The sequence below is a fragment of the Dipodomys ordii genome, unplaced genomic scaffold (genome assembly GCF_000151885.1).
Source record: "Dipodomys ordii isolate 6190 unplaced genomic scaffold, Dord_2.0 Scaffold15, whole genome shotgun sequence".
In the NCBI taxonomy this organism is placed as follows: domain Eukaryota; kingdom Metazoa; phylum Chordata; class Mammalia; order Rodentia; family Heteromyidae; genus Dipodomys; species Dipodomys ordii.
The window spans coordinates 3963810-3981160 of record NW_012267231.1 but is presented as its reverse complement, the minus strand read 5'-3'; the positions used below and the strand labels follow the sequence as shown (position 1 = coordinate 3981160).

The 17351-nt window shown below is 40.3% G+C and overlaps 1 protein-coding gene across 3 annotated transcripts in view; it reads left to right on the top strand.

The window, feature by feature from the left end:
- Nucleotides 1-17351, top strand: part of Akap13 (A kinase (PRKA) anchor protein 13) — a 132193-nt gene that overhangs the window by 16512 nt on the left and 98330 nt on the right. For all 3 annotated transcript variants that reach the window (XM_013012059.1, XM_013012061.1, XM_013012060.1), the window contains exons 3-5: nt 3987-4283; nt 8876-9059; nt 15835-16030. In XM_013012059.1, the coding sequence (XP_012867513.1) occupies nt 3987-4283; nt 8876-9059; nt 15835-16030 (677 nt within the window). The remainder of the gene's footprint in view (nt 1-3986; nt 4284-8875; nt 9060-15834; nt 16031-17351) is intronic.

Below are 17351 nucleotides of genomic sequence, written 5' to 3'. Positions count from 1 at the left end.
TTAATCTTGAGAGCCACTTTAGCATAATAGAAAACATTAATAAAAGACTAGCCCTGTCAATCTGCATGGTTGATTTCCAGAAACAAGGGTGAGGTGCTTTGTTTTTCCTCAGTAGAAACTCTTCCAGTTTACTCTTTAATGAAGTCTTGTCAAGACATACTCAGTTCTCCATTTCTCTTAAAACCTTCAGTTTTTCTTTTGAAAAACCAAATCTTTAATCACACAAAACAAATTCTAGATATGGCACATTTTACGTGTGATTCATAGTTTCGCCTTTAGATTGTGAGTTCATGTCTGAAGGGAAAATATTAGACTAACAGTTGGACCGTTTTCCTAGATATCTATCAGGCCTTTCATGGCCCGATGTCTGCCTGACACTTGTTATAGTTTTACATAGATAGAGCTGTGAATAGCTCCCTCATACACTCTTCCACTTGCTAATAGATTCCTTTGCCAAGCAGCAGAAAGATATACTTGTGCTGCCAAATACCCACCCCCCACCTCACTTTTAGGTCACCTTGACTCGCTTTCCCATCTCACTCTGTCTAAGCAAACAATTATTTTAGCAGTCCCAGATCAATTTCTGAGCAGCTGCTTCTACAGGTCACAGCTTTGAATAAAAATATTATTGATCTGCTGTGGATCCTCACTGCTCTCCCTTCCTCCCTTGCTCTCTTCCTCCTTCCATATGTTTATACATGTATGTATGTTCATACATCCATACAGAAGGTGATTTCATAAACCAGTATGTGATGTTTACTTCTGTTGACATTGTGACTCCCTTCCTGATTTTTAAGTTTTCATGTTTCTCATCTTTGCAGAAGTTTGGGGAAGGAGATTTAGTAAAGAATAAGGACTGTTTATAACCATTGTAAGTGTAATATCTCCTCTTAAGACACAGTCAGTTTAAATTTTGAAAGTAGAATTCAATTTGGATCCCAGATTGTTTATATGATGGTAGAATTGTGACATTTGTGATGTTACTGTTCAATGATTTTTAGTCATATCTACCTCATGTGACTTGTGAGAATTTAGGTAGTTGTTGAGCTGAACAAATGGTACTACGGTATGGTTTTGTTAGAGGCCTGGATCATGACATTTTTTTTTTCCGTAAAGTAATTTTTCTGAGACATAAATCCCCCTGCCCCTTTTGGAAGTAATGTGATGCTGTGTATCTTGACTCCACTTGGTCTCAGAGCATCACCTACATCTTGTTTGGGTCTTTCTTGTGGACTGTGGGCTTTAAAGCACTGGAAGGTTGAGATTCCTGTTTGTCTTCACCTTCTAATCATGCTACCTAAACGTGATGGCAGTCCAAAGGTTAGTGGTTGAACCAAATTGAGTTACATGCTACAAAACGTTTTTTTTTTAAACTAATGTCCATTCGTTGTGTGAAGGGGATTTCATTGTGACTTCCACATGTGTAAACAATGTTCCCGATCGCCTCACTATCACTCTTCCCCATTCTACTCCCACATTTTCACACCATTGCAGCAGGCTTCAGTGTTCCATTTTCAAACATGAAAACTAGGTAAAGCGTGTCCATCTTCTCTCACTCCGTTGCTTAGTCCTCTGTACTCCTACTGGTGTTCTTCTTTAATAGGGCTTATTATTTATTTTATTATTTTTTAGTGTGTTAATTATGCCAAGAGGTTTTACTCTGGTGTTTCAGACATACATATGTTAGGGGTTGCTTCAGAGAACCCTCTCTGTTGCTGCCTTTTCCTCTATTCCTCCACCCTCTATTATCAACAGCTTCCATTGAAGTTCTTTGTCTTCATACATTGTTCTTATTTGCTGTAGCTCAAAATTACTCACCCTCCATATTTCTTTTTTCTTCTTTCTCCTTCCCATCTTCTTTCTATGTGGTCCCGGAGTTAGAATCATGTTCTTTTTTTTTTTTTTTGGGTCCAGTCGTGGGGCCTGAACTCTGGGCCTGAGTGCTGTCCCTCAGCTCTTCAGCTCAAGGCTAGCGCTCTACCACTTGAGCCACAGCGCCACTTCCGGCTTTTTTCTTTTTGCTTATGTGGTGCTGAGGAATCGAACCCAGGGCCTCATGCATGCAAGGCAAGCGCTCTACCACTGAGCCAACTTCCCAGCCCTAGAATCATGTTCTATGTGTATATATGTGTGTATTTGTAAATTATGTATACAGGTATATACACGTATGTACATGTCCATGAATAGGTAATGTCTTTTAAATCTAGGTTCAACATATGCAAAAGTATACAACATTTAGCTTTTTTTAGCTTGGCTTATCCAGTCAGCAGATGTTATGGAACATTTTAAAGTAAATACTCTGCCAGGAAAGTACTCAAATCTATTACCAGAAATTAATTGGCATGTTTCTGCTGGCATTAATGTCTGTGTAATTAGGCTGATTACTCTTTAAAGTAATTTAAAAGTTTTTTTTCCCCTAATTTTATTTCACATATGAAGTGTGTAATTTCCATGTATATATGGAATTGCTGGGGTGGAAGATGCTCCAGCTTTCTTTAGCCTTCCCAGAAGGAATTCAGCTTGGGAGGCAGTGTACCTCAAGGAGCTAGGTGATCCTTGTAGTCCTGAACCTGGATTCATGGTCGTCTGGCCTGTCCTTCCAAGTGTAATGAGGCTTCTTCACCAGGGCTTTCCTGATCTTATCTTCCTTCCTCTGTTCATACACAGTGTGGCTTCAGACCCCTTGGATCAGCTGAGACTTTGAATAGTGTGTTCTACTGCCATATATCTGTTGTAACCTTGGGCATGCTACTTTTTGAAGTTTCACTTTTCTCATCTGTCTCATAAAATTGTTACGTAAATAGCTACAACAAATCAGATGCCTGGTAGATAGCAGATACTTGGTTAGTAGCTACTTAATACCAACCTAGAATTTCAGGTGAGCAGTGAGCAGTTTTCATTTGTCACAAGGGCAAAAGACTTGAGGATCCTGGGGGAAAGGTGACTAGAAAAATCCTTGGCTACTTGGAAAAAAAAAAATACCTTCAGTTTTCTCTGTCAAAAAGAGCAGAATGCTTAGTTTGTTCTGATTCTGAAATGTCTTTTTCCTATGTTAGTGAAGTAGGAGTGCGGACTTTAGGAGCACTTAGAGGGTTCCTGCTGTGCTGTGGAAGTAGTACCTATATAAGGTATAGACCAAGAGAACTCTTGAATTCTCAGGGTGCATGACCAGTCAGGAAGAGTGGTGTGATGTAATTTTTTTTTTTTTTTTTTTACTCAGAAAGGTGTTTTATGGGAGAAGAGAGCTAATGAGTGATGGGTAATTAATGATGGACGTGTGGTTAGTTGATCAGTATTTGAAAGTGGAGAAGAAACATTAGTGCTTTTTTGAATATGATCTGTGTATTAGAAGCATGTAATTAATTCTTAAAGGCTAACAATCTTGGGGGGAAAACATCTTGATTCTCCAGAAATACTTTGCCACACAGAAAGTTTGTGCTGTGAAAGCTTGGTAATCTGGTCTAGGCTGTGGGTTACCCCGGTGTGGAGGCTCCTGGGTGCCTGCCAGTCTGTACAGTGGGCAGTGCAGTGTCTTCAGTATATTTGCTTTTTCTGAACTGGGCTTCTAGCCACTGCATTGCATCATCCTTATGTGGCTCAGGTGAACTCAGTGAGCAATCATTATTTATTTGGTAGGCCAAGATATACTAATGATAACTAAGTAAAATCAGGTAAATTGATTGCCTTGTCATTCAGCTTGAACGGCAGTAGTTGACCATCATAGCCCAGTCTCTTAGAGCTATTAGTAGAGATGTGGTTAAAGCTGGGATGTTCAGTTCCTTTCTGTTTGTTAAGGGGGCCATATTTGCATAGCAACAATTTAAAAAGCCAAAAAAATAGGTTTTACAACTTGGGGAACTACTGTCAGTCCTTAGAAGCAGGCCTGAAGGAGCCAAAGGCCCCTGCCTCTCCCCCTACCCCCACAACGTCTTTCCTGAGGGGACTCTCTCTAAGGCTGTTTCCTTTCTTGTCTGTGTTTTATTTAGGTCATGACTGCTGTGAGACAGTGAAGGTGCTGCTCTGTGCCTCCAAAGAGGGCCTTCCTGTGTTTGTAGTGGCAGAAGAAGACTTCCACTTTGTCCAGGATGAGGCCTGCGATGCTGCTCAGTTCCTGGCAGCCAGTGCTGGTGACCAGCAGGCTCTGAACTTCACTCGCTTTCTTGACCGGTCGGGACCCCCATCTGGAGATGTGAATTCACTTGATGAGAAGGTCGCTCTGGCGTTCAGACACCTAAAGTTGCCTGCAGAGTGGAATGTCTTGGGGACAGATCACATGTTGCATGGTGAGAATTTATGTGACTCACAAACAAACGTCACATTTGGACCCTTCTGTTTTTGTATGGGGCTCCCTTCTTAATAATACGGTTGTTCTACTCAAGTGTACTACGGTGGGTAAGTAAATGGTAGAACTACTATAGCAAAGCAACCAAGTACCCAGGAAGGCATCAGTTCAAGGTTCTTGGAAATGACCCAAGTAGAGACTGGCATATCACCTTCTGCGGGTCTAGATTTCAGGCTTGATCCCTTCAGCAAGGAGGCAATCATCCTTCATGAGGAGACAAGACTTTGGTGTGTGATTATCGAAGGCAGAGTTTCTGTGCTGTGTTCTGTGTGCTCTAGAGGTTCTGTAGTTGGAGGAAAGGAATGCCATTGGGGCCTGAGGACTGGATAAGCTTTGAAAACCCCCACACTTCTGGCGCTTCAAATAAGAGTTCTTCAAATAAGGTTTCTACTCTTGTTAAAACAAAACACTGATGTCATGAATACTTACATCTATCCTCTTACTCAAAGAGGTTCCCACATAATTAGGCTTGTAATGGATGACATTATTAGGTGTCATGATCATCCATATACATATTTTAAGTGAAATATTAAAAAAAAACCCTAGGTTCCGTAAATAGCATCTTGAGTGTAAATCTAATTGCAACATCTAGAAGTCACACACAGATGAAAATGTCTGCTTTAATACTGATGAAAGCACAGATGAAATCTGAATTAGTGTTCCCACCAGAAGATTTTGCTTATACTTTTTTTTTCTTTCCCAAGATCAGGATTTGAACTCAAGCATCTGATGCTTTATGCTCATTGGCAGGCACATTACTACCTGAGCCATGCCTCCAACCCTTTCTACTTCCTCTCCAAAATAACATGTAGTCATGACTGTGCAGAGTGTACACAGCTTAGGTTATTGTGTTCCTAGAGCCAGCAGTTCCTGAGGAGAGATACCTAGCGGGGCCTGAGCTTAGAGCATGCTCAGGTGCTCTGATCTCTGATTCCTTAGATTCATCCAGTCTTCTTCCCAAGGATGATGGTGAATAGTGTTTGTGAGTTAGTCTCTTAAGTCTACTGTACTTAACAGTCAGCCCTTGATCTTCCATCAGAATGGTGGTGTCCCCTTTTATCAGGGAGGTATCCAGGTAGGTGTCTAACATACTAAGACAGGCCTGCCCAGCTAAGATATGAAAGTGTAGACTACAAAATCAAGTCAAGAAAGAGACCATTTATTCTTTGTCTAACTCATGTAGTAGCCAAGTAACTTTTATTTTGCTAAAATAATCAAGATAATCAAGATTCAGATATTTGACATCATATTGGGCCTCGGTACTTCTCACTCCTGCCATTTCTGTAGTGATCTAGAGGTCTTTTATGAACCAGCGTTAAAGTACCTACCACATTAATTCTGTGTGGGGCTTACAGCACTTGTTTTTGGTTTTGTTTTCTCTTATTTAAATAAAAGAGGACTTACAAGTTCATGTTTGGGTTTATGTTCCATTGATTAAAAAGAAGTTAGAAAAAATGAAGAAGGTCTGAAGCATAGGGTATGTCATTTTCCTATGTCTTTGATAGGAGACTGGCCCGCTTGAGTGTTCTGTTCATTTTTAATTCTACCAGGATTGTTGAGGGTCCAGCCAACTGCACATTGACTACTTCTAAAAAAATGTAAATTGGCTACTTTAAAAGGGAAAAGGTATGAAGTAAGCCGGGCGCCTGGGACGATAGCACAGATAAATAGGGAGCCTCGATACCTAACGAGGACTGCCTGCTCACAGGTGTACAAAGGCGTATGTGGGGTTTGTGGCTGATCTTCTCCTGTTCTCATTGTTGGTTGTATAGTGTTTGCCTTTTAGCTTTTTTTCTAGGTCAGTGTGCTCAGATTTCTCCATAATAATCAGTGCCCTTAACTACCTAACTCTACAACATTTGTATGTAGTATGTTCCACAGTCCCCTTATACTTCCGACAAAGGCATGAAATTAAGGAGAGCTTTAGCTTCAAGCCAGTTTGTGGTGAAAAGTTCTGAAGTGTTTGACTCCAGTAATGGGCAGATGGGGGAGGGGTTTCTTTGTTTTGATTGTAGTTTGAATTAGTGTAGATATATGCATTTGTCAAAATGTTATCAGATGTTTCCTCTCACCATTTGCATTTGACTACTGGATGTGTAAATAAACTTAAAATTATAACTATGTGTTATGGAACTTTGATTAATGCTATGAATGCTGAAGTATATCACTAGTTTGAAGTGCACAAAAAAATAAGATGGATTGATAAGTGTGTGGACAGAAAGTTGAGCAGATAGAGTTGAGTAGAAAAACATTCATTATAGAACCTAGGTTGGTGAGCATTTATTTCATGATTATATAATTTTCTCTAGTTATGTGCAGATTTTAAAGAATAACACAATGTTGTAGATGCTCGAAAAGATGTTTTTTAAGACCACATAATTAGGTTGTGTGGTATTCTTCTCCCCACTTTTAAGCCAAAACAGAGATACTGGAGTAATGGAAGGGATATGGCTTTTAGATTTAAAAGAAGAGTTTTTACGTCCCAATTCTGGCTGAGTGTTATTTAGTTCCACTGCAAAATAAAGATAATGAACTCTCATCAAGTTACTGGGAAAAATGGATGTAGCCTATAGAGAGCTGTACAGAGTACGGTTGGAACATGGTGAGCCCTTCCAACCTCTTGTGGCAGTCCTGGCCCCTACCACTGGGAGCTTCAGAGAGAGACTTAGGGATGATGTAGTGCAGGAGCCAACCTGCCAGATTCTGAGCAGGTGCACACCTTGTTGGAGCTCATAAATGCCATGCTGACTCAGAGCAAACAAGGGACAGAAAAGGGTGGGGGCTGAAGGGAAAGCCACTTGAAGGAGGAGTCAGTCAACTGGTAGGGCTGGAACTAACTGGCTGTAGAAAAAGTACATATTTTCCTGGTCAATGCCTTACTTGCTCTTCTGTTTTTGATAAAGATTTGCAAGAGTTCCTTCTGTCCTTTCTACCTCCTTAGAGATGTTGATTATTAAAACTTGTACCTGCACATGTCCTTTTTTCGGAAACATTGAGTTATGTATTGATATTTTTATTTTGTGGTGCTGAGCACAAAACCTAGAGCCTAGTGCAAGGTAGGTAAGTGCCCCATCCCTGAACTATGTCCTCAGTCCCTGATTATTTCTTCCTTTCTTGCCCCAGGCCTCTCTTTAAACTGTTTAAAAATTCAGAATCAGTCTGTGTATATATAGGTATGCAGGGAAAATATAAAAGATGAAAGATAGATTTTGCTTTCAAGAACACTTACTTTGGAAACAAGACTACACTCACCCACCAGTAACTTCAGAAAACAGTGTAGCTCAGTATAAAATTAGAGCTTTAAAAACTGTATTCATTGCTTTTGGGATATTCACACATAGAAGCAGTTGCAGATTTCAAAGTAAGAGGAAACACTGGGGTCTAAGAAGTCAGAATGCACAGTGAAGAAAGGGGGACCCAGGGGCAGCCATGAAGAGTGAGAGATAATGGAAGCCAGAGGAAGAAGGCAGGACATCCTGGAGTTGGGTAATGCATAGTGGAGCCACATACCTCAGGTCCTGGTACCCTTTGGTCCTGTCATCTCAGGCTAGGCACAAGAGAATGGCTGAGTGGCAGACAGAATGCTGCTAGTGGACCTACAATGTAATGTGAAGCTCAGGGCCAAGAATGGAGTAAAGGACAGAACTGGCATTTAATCAGTACCTGCGTTAGCTTGGCCAATTAGTCAGTCCAGTGTTTCACCGGTGCCCTCTCATTAGCTCTGACACCTCTGAGAGTTTGATGGTGTCTCACTCTAGGATGGGGAAAGTGAAGCTCAGAGAAGGGCTGTGAATCAGGTCTCGTCACACAGAGGCTAAATACCAGGTTTGAACCCAGCTCGGCCTGACTCCAAAGCCCGTCCTCCTTCCATCAAAGTGACGCATTCTGCCAGGAAGAAGCCTTAATTTTAAGCAAAGCCCAAGCACCCTTCCCTGTCTGAGCTTATTAATGTATTGTCTTAAAGTTGGTCTTCATTAGGCTGGAAAAAGCATTTATTTTTCTCATTAAACAAACAAAAGCCAGCAGTAGCAGCGGTCTTGATATACTTTTAATAATGTGGGGAACTAAAAAGACCTGTGTGTACTTAACAAGTAGAACCAGTTTGTAGTGTTTTACTAGCCAACTCCTGTCTGAGTGTTCTTTTTAAAAGTAATTATACCCTCAAAGAAACACCCATCTTAAGTCCTAACAACTGAACCCCCCCTCCCTCAGATTTCTCTCTTGTGAGCCTGCATTCACTTCAGTATTTTTTTTTTTTTCTTTAGAGGAAAATGGCCTAAGTGGGGCTGCCTCTTGTTGAAGAGTGTGCTTCCTGGACTTCTTTTTTTTTTTTTTTCTGGCTTTGTTTTGTCTTGGCCTGTCAGCTGATTCTACCTGACCATAATAAAGTTCACTCAGTCTTGGCCTGTAGGTCCTGAGTACAGGACTGTAGACACTTGGAGGTAGTGGTGTCTACCTGACTTGTCCTTTCTTTTGTCTTTCTTCGGTGGTGCTGGTAATCCCATTACTTTTTCATGTTCTCCCCATCTATAGATGGTACCCCCCGGGAGACACTGATGCATTTTGCTGTACGGCTAGGACTGCTGCGGTTGACATGGTTCCTGTTACAGAAACCAGGTGGCCGTGGAGCTCTAAGCATCCACAATCAGGAAGGGGCAACGCCTGTGAGCCTGGCCTTGGAGCGAGGTTATCATCAGCTGCACCAGCTCCTAACCGAGTAAGTGCTCTTTTTCTCCCTTTGTGCCTCCTCCTCTCCTCACTAGCCCCACCCCAAGTGGTTGTGGTACAGCCCACTTGGCTTCTCAGTGTGCCATTGGCATGGATTAAAACCTCAGTACCTAGCTGCCGCCGCCGCTGCTGCTGCTGGTTTGCAAGCTGTCTGTGAGACACAAACGTAAGTCGTGTTAACCTTTTCTCTCCTCAGCCTCCTGGCTTTCACTGCTTCTAATACTTTTTGAAGACTCAAGATGGGGACTAGCAGGAATTAGCGATGTATGCAGTTTATCCTGTCTTAGTATAAGAGGAAGCAGTCTTTCTTGTGCACACACACACACATATGTATAAACACATACACATACATATATATGTACATTTTCTTTTGCCCCTGGTGTGCCTTCAAGACTTGAAAGCGTTGATTGGAAACCATTACTTTGATGATACAGAAAAATTGACAGATGATTTGAGTTTGGGTTTGAATATACTCCTAGTGAATAAATACATTCAGAGCAGTGGTTTCATATGAATAGTAGTAAGATAAAACCGTGTTGTTTTGGAAATGTGCAGTAGGAAATCCTGTTTGTCTTTGGGTTCAATTGTTAATATGTCTAACTCCTTAAAAAGGCCTTCAGAGGAAGGTTGCTAGTCAAAATATTTTGAGTTCCTTTTTTTTTTCTCATACAAATAGAAAAATCAATGCATTAGAGCAGCAGTACTTTTCATTGGAATGTTTATCAAAGGCAGAAGCTTCAAGAATAGTTTGTCTTTTTCACTTAGTATTTTTTAAATTTTAGTTTTATGGGTATCTTTTATATCACATTGTCTAAATAAGAATAAACTCCATTGGATCTGTGCTCTTTAGCAATTGAGGGACCCTTTTAAAAAATGGATGCGGAATTTCCAAATTCTTAGGTATTTTGCTCTTGCCAGATTTAACTTAGATGCATTTTCTGTGGTTTCATTTTTAGCTGCATGTGAATTGGGTGGATCAAGAAGGCACTTCAGAGTGTAAGCGCAGTGTGGTTGTGTAGTTGCTCCTTGCTTCATTTGCCAAGCGTATAACTTTCCCAGGCAGGCCAGACAGAAGGCTCCGATGCCCTCTAAATGGGTGTCACAGTTGCAGGTGGGGCCATCTTCGTCTCAGGTGAGCTTTGGATACCTGAGCTGTCCTGTGACAGTATTCCAGAGAGGGATCGCCTCTGCCCTTCACACTTCCCATCTGGAGGGGGATTACATTCACTCTGCTGCTGGTCTCGTGGTTTCTGGAAGGGAGGCCTCGTTCCAGAGGTCTGTATAACTGTTTGGTTATAGTTGTTTGGTTTTGTTATAGCTCAGTGTTTCGGCTGGGAAGCAGTTTCAGTTAAGGACGGCCATCCAAATGGGGCAATAAAATGATTATGACAGCTTCATTATGTGCCTGGACCAGGATGGCACAAGACTGTTTCTGCAGCACAGCTTAGAAAACTAGAGAGCATTTGGTTATTTTGGGAGAAGAGATTTTACTTCTACTTCCCTTACATGTGGGAAAGCTAGTTATTTCCTTTTGAATGAAGAGTGGTAAGGAAAGCCAATTAGAGAAACTGCCATGTAGAAGACCTTGATAGGAGAACATGAGCTCCTTGCTGCAGGTCTAGCCTTTAGCTTGACTTCTGCTGCACTGTTAACCATGTGGGAAAAGTACTTGGTCAGGGGTACCTACCGCAACGTGAGGAAGCCAGTCTTCATCCTCACAGGGTCACTGTAATAATGGGGCCTTGGCTAGAATTCCGATCCTCATGAGTCAGGAAGGTTTTGATGATGATGATGATGATGATGATGATGACGATGACGACGATTATCCTATACTCACTCTCTTCTTTCACTCTCACACACATACGCACATTTCAGACATTTTTAGGTTTGCAGTTTATAATCGTCATCACTATCTGTTATTTTGGGAGGTTTTTCATGACCCCAAATAGAAACTCTAAACCCAGAAGGTGCTACCTTCCCCATATCAGAGTAACTTCTGTTCTATGTTCTGTCTCTAAGAACTTCCCTATTCTAGATACATCTCGTGAGTGAGGATCATGAAATATTTGTCCTGTGTTAGGTTCCTCTCACACAGCATATCATCTTAAAGACTCAGTCATGTTGTAACATGCCAGAAAAATGATGCATTTTTCTAAATATTGAAAAGGATAGATTTTAAAACTTTTTCATGAGGTAAAAAAGTAGGTGAGGTGCTGGTAAAATATTACTAGTCTTGCAAGAAATCTTCAGAAATAAATGACACCACAAAGAAGGCATAACTTGGTGACTAATGTGTATGTTATCTACTATTGCCCCTGCCCTCCCCCTTTTCTGGTAGTGGAGCTTGAACTCAGGACTTGGGTGCTTGGCTTTTTTGCTTAAGTTGGTGCCATACCTGCCAGCCTTTGGTGGTTAATTGGAGATAAGAACGTCACCGACTCCTGCCTAGACTGAATTCAAAAGTGATCCTCAGATCTCAGCTTCATGAACAGCTGGGATTATAGGTGCGAGCCACCAGCACCCAGCTTTATGCCACAATCTTTTTTTGGGGGGGGGTCTGGTCGTGGGGCCTGAACTCTAGGCCTGGGTGCTGTCCCTCAGCTCTTCAGCTCAAGGCTAGCGCTCTACCACTTGAGCCACAGCGCCACTCCGGCTTTTTTCTTTTTGCTTATGTGGTGCTGAGGAATCGAACCCAGGGCCTCATGCATGCAAGGCAAGCGCTCTACCACTGAGCCATCTTCCCAGCTCCTATGCCACCATCTTTAGAAAAAGATTTCTTAAGAGTTCTAGCTGTGGAGTGTTGACACAAAGTGCTGAAATATTTCCATTGCCCCAAGAGCCAGTTTAAAATTATTTGTCTTTGGAAACTTTATCTCATTTTTAGTATCAGTTCAACAAATCTCAATTGGCTGAATACCCACACTGCACTAGAAACTACAGTGAGTACATTGCAGGTATTATTTTAGCCTTATGATGACCTCTCTAAAGTAGATGCTGTTTGTGTTTTGTGGATGGAATGTGGCAGCTCAGTGAGCTAAATCTGTAGCCCCACCCTATTGAGAGAGTGGCATATTTACTCTTCTAAACATTCTTCCTTTTACAGAACTGGCAGAAAGAAGAGTTTCAGTAGGAGACTACTAGCATACAGGATTAAGTACTACTTAATTAGGAAAGGGTCCTATGTTTCCATGTAGTCTTAACCTCTTTTCCTGAGGAAAACGAGGTACTCTGTATAATATCTTGGCGTTGCTCATCAGTGGTTGATTACAATCAAGCTATTGTTTTACATATTGATTCTCACAGAGCCTTGCGAGTGGGTAGAGTATTATTGTCCATGTTTTGTAGTTGAGGAAACAGACTAGAGAAGTGAAGTGTCACAAGTCCACAAAGTGAGAGAACTAGGTGTGGTCCTGAGGTCCCTTGATGTCCAGGGTGAGGGGGAGCATGTGGACAGCCCTCAGGGTGTGGACATGGATTCCTGTAGTAGGCAGTATTGGTTCTTCTCAGGGGACTCATGGCTGTAGGTTCTCAAGTCCTCCCTTTGACACCTGGGTTCAGCCAGGTGGTAGAATAACTACTGACCTATTTCACAATAGAGCCATGTACTATTGTGTAAGCTGTTTTGTCAGCTAAGTAATTTCCTTTTGAGGGTCCTCTTTATATCTTTGACAGAGGGGTCTTCAGTAGCTGACCTGTCATAAAACAAGATGGAACCTTTGCTTTTGTTTAAGAGGGGAAAAGAATGAAGAATTTGTACTGACTGTACACATTTAGTTTAAAAATAGAGAGCAGGACTTGGAATGGCTTGGCATGTTTCTTCCCTGTGTCATATCCTCCGTTCTGTCCATCAGTCTCACCTCCTTTGTGACTGTCTTTTGGGTCTTTGTGTTTTGGTAAATGAATAGGCAGGAGTGCATGGGAACTAGCAATGGGCAGTAGTGTAATAACTAAGTAATTCCAGGTCCCTGCTTCTTAGTGCTTCTCTTGTGTTGCCATTTAGGCATCTCTCAAAACCTTGAGGTTTAGTTGGTACATTCAGTATTATCCACAGGCAAAATCAATCCAGAGAGAGGCCAAACAGCTGGCCCAAGGCCATGAGGCTGATAAGTTCACCTTTTAATTTTGAAGGGGGAACAGTTCTTTCCCACTGTGCCCCAACTGCTTCTCAATGTGGAATTCATCCACTAGCTCCATGTCAGTGGAGTGTGGATGGTTTTGTAAGCCCCATAGAGGTTTGGCAATGTTATGGTGATAGGGTTTCATGGATGATAGCGCAATACCCTTCAAATAAGGAACTGCTGCAGTTTCTTGTCAGAAGCACCACTCAGAGCAAAACATGTCCTTTGAGAGGGCTGGCATGACTGCCTTTCTCCACTTTTAAAGCTACACACAGTATGAAGCCAGAACTGAAATAAGATGGGCTTGCGTTATTCCTGGTGCCTGGGTAGACGTGTGTGAGTATCAGCTTTCACACAGGTGCGCTGTGGTCTTCTTACTTGTTTTCTGACATTTTCTCTGGCTTTTTGCTGTGATTAAACAAGAAGCAGTTTTGAACTTTCCTTGAAGGACTAGTGTCGTTAGGATTTGTAAAGTGTTTTCTCTTTAGTTAATTTGACTGTATGTTACAGTGTTTTCTGGAGTTGCAATGTGCAATGGTTGTTGATTCTTGCATAGCAGGTAGGATGCTAGGAAGCTAGTTGGAATTTGCCCTGAGCGTATTGAATTTTGTTGCACCACACATGTAAACTCTGGGTCGTGGGCAGGCACAGATGCCCAGTTTGAATAGTGTAGTCCTGTAAGGAATGACTGCTAAATTGTGTTATTTAACAGTTGAAAAAGTTTCTGTTGCTCCTATAAATTTTATGAAAACAGAAGATACCTAATCAGATTTCTAGTTTGTGGAGTTGAATTGGAGCCATGATTTGAAGCTGTTATAGAGGTAGTTACTGTGGTTAGTGGAAAGAGGAAGCTTAGTTTTAGAATTCATTCGGTCTGGATTTAAATTCTGAACATTCTTACTAGCTTTTTATTTTGGGGTAAATTATATCTCTAGTCTGGTTTTCCTAACATGCAAAATGTAAATATATTGGCACTTACACCTCGGAGTTCTGACAATTAAAGTTATCTAATGTTCTCTGGCTCCTAACAAAATAGTTAATATTGCTGGCTTCCTCTTTTCCCCACTGCCTCCTCTTGCCACGGAGAACAAGATCCTGTTGTCACAGCTCTGTGCTTCTGTTGTGAATTGGAAAGAAAAAAAACAACAAAAAAACTTGGTTCTTCATAAATAATTTGAGAAGTTTTCTTAATACATAGTGTTTTTGTCTGGGAGAGTAAATCAATGTTAACGTTTTTCTGTAACAATTGCCAATTAGAAGAGAGGTATAAAAAAACTTGCATGTAGTTTGTGAAAAACCTATTTAGTCTTTATTGTGAGTTTATTGGTCTAGCTACTTCTAGATAAGATTATTTCAGTCATAAATTATGAAAGATGCTTGATCATGTCAGTGGTCTCTATAAAAACCCACATGAGGCGATTAGAAGTTTATTGTACTGCCAAGGTTTAGGTTGTCTTATTAAATAAAGCTTAATGATAGTAACCTCATGTCTGAAGTTACGGGTCCTACCCAAGATTAATGACCAACATTTTCTTCTTTCCCTGAACCAGAAACTCTAGTTCACACATTGGTGACATGGTGATTAAACTTACTTATTTCCATCAGTCTAAAAATTGTTTATTCATTGAATGGTAGAGTCGTCATAGTTGAGACCTTATTTATCAGTTGGCTTTACTATTAATCATTGCACTAGAGTTTGCAGACAAAATCATATAGTGAAACAGTTGCTATGGTGATAAAGCCAATAGAGAGAGGATAAAGCCTTGCTTTCTCTGAATACCCTCCAACCAGGTAAGCTGTGAGGCTCATACTTAGAACCCCAGGTGTATTGAAATGTTCTATAATTTCCAAAGCACATTTTCTTTCTCTATAACTATCACATTTCCATTTGAAAGTCATTCTCCATGTTCAGTTTACTTTGGGTTTGTAAAATAACTACTCTGCCTTATCTTGAGTTGAAGGCCTTCCCATGTCTACAGGTGGTAATTAAGTTGTCCCTCAGCCCTCTATTTCTGCTTGGGCACTTTCCAAATTTACCTTGGAAAATGTGCACAAAGATATTATTGTAGTGGAATCAAGTTTGGCAGGACAGAAAGGCATCCCTACAAGAACACTAGAAATTCTGATAGATTTATTTGACAAATGCAAAGGTCTCAGCTGACACCTTCTAGAAAGTGAGTGAAAAGGAGATATGCAGATGGAGGAACATGAATCTAAAGTACTGGAGGAAGGGCTATAGAAATATCTTCACTTCCTTTTATTTTTTTAATCCCAGCAAGAAAATTACCATTATGAACAAAAACATGGGTATTCTAATAATTGTGACAATTGTATAGTGCAGTATAATTTCATTACTATATGAAAGCAGTACTGAAATCTAGTCACATTTAACCGAAAGCCAGAACAAACTTCAAAATACAAAAGGCTGACGTTATGATTGCCTTGAGTACAGTAATATCAACTTGATGACCTAAAACAGATCATGGAGAAAAGTCCAATCCACAAGCATATATATGTAGCTATATATAAACTAAATCTTTACCATATCTCCTCACAAACACATTAGAAATGAAATATTATGCTTAAAAGGCTACACATGGCTGGGAGGCAGAATTTATATGTTAATGAGAGATTGCTTGTTTTCAGGGAGAATGCTGGAGAGCCAGACTCCTGGAGCAGTTTATCCTATGAAATACCTTATGGAGATTGTTCTGTGAGGCATCACCGAGAGTTGGACATCTATACATTGACCTCCGAGTCTGAATCGCATGAGCCCACATTTCCTGGAGATAGTTGTACTGGACATATTTTTAAGCTTATGAATATCCAACAGCAACTAATGGTAAGGAAAAGTTTTCATTTTTATTTCATGTATATCTCTGAATCTTGCTGTACTACATATATTACAATACTTCTTCCAATGATTGCGAAACCTATAGGCAATGTTGCTGGTATTAGTTGTTACTGCCTAAGATACAGAACTGGCATTAGGGCTATAGAAGTAGGAGGCTGATTTTTCGTTTTAATTGATTTTTGCCAAGTTTCTGAAGTAATGAAAGCTCCTCATAAACACATTGTATATGCAGAAATATACAATCACACAACTAAGTTATCCTGGCATTTCTCTGTGTTTGGTTTAACTTTGTAGAATTAAAGCAAGAAGAACAATTACTGAGATTGCTGTTAAAGAGACACAACCAAATTTACTCAGTAAAGCCTCTTCACAGTTACTTTAGTGAGTTATGATCATGGTACTGTATTTAAACTGATAGTTAAAAGATCACCAACAAAATAAAGGTTTTATAATCCATTCAAGCCTTGAAGATGAAGTTGCTGCCAGACATAAAAACATTACAGACTCCCTGGTACCATTTATTACGAATATTATAGACGTCATATGGATGTATTTCTCTTGGCCTTAACATCTGAAGGCTAAGTTTAGATAATTTTTCCAGCCAGCTTATTTCAGAGTTGATTTGATTTAGAAACAGCTTGATAATAGTGTTTAAGGTCATGTTGGGTCAGCTCAAAGCTAGACGCTTCTTTGGGAATATGTATTATTTTTCTGAGACATTCAGGCCAAACAACTCCATAGCAGGGTTTATGATGTGCCTACCTCTGCCTTTCAGAATCACTTCAGTCTTAAAGCAATAATGTCATTTTTCTTTGAGTGGAAATCACATTTTTCTCTTAGAATCTTTTTACTAAGTAAATGAGAATGGGTGTGGAAATACCAGTTTGCAGATGTCAAAGCTACCTGTGAGGATCGTTTGACAGAAAAGCAATGAGAAATTAAAAATGTAGGAAATGCATGTGCAGGAGCTTCTCAAGTTCTTCAAGCAGCATCCCTCGTTTCTCCAGATCTCTTTCCTGTAATGTTCAGCTTTCATGAAGTATGATGACCTGTTGTCATGTTTTTTAGGACATGTTCACCCTTTGTTAGGCGTGGAGTAAAGCTAATTTTAAGAACTTGTAAGAAAACTAGTACACAAGTGTTTGAGAAAACTAACACACTCATTTTTAGTGAAAAAATTTTCCTGTCCTATATTTGGTGAGGAAAAACACCAAAGTTTATTCCTTGTATATAAATTTACAGTATCTGTAAGTAGACAGGAACAGTCTAATGTATTAGTTTATATTTACTTAGTAAGTAGATGACCCAG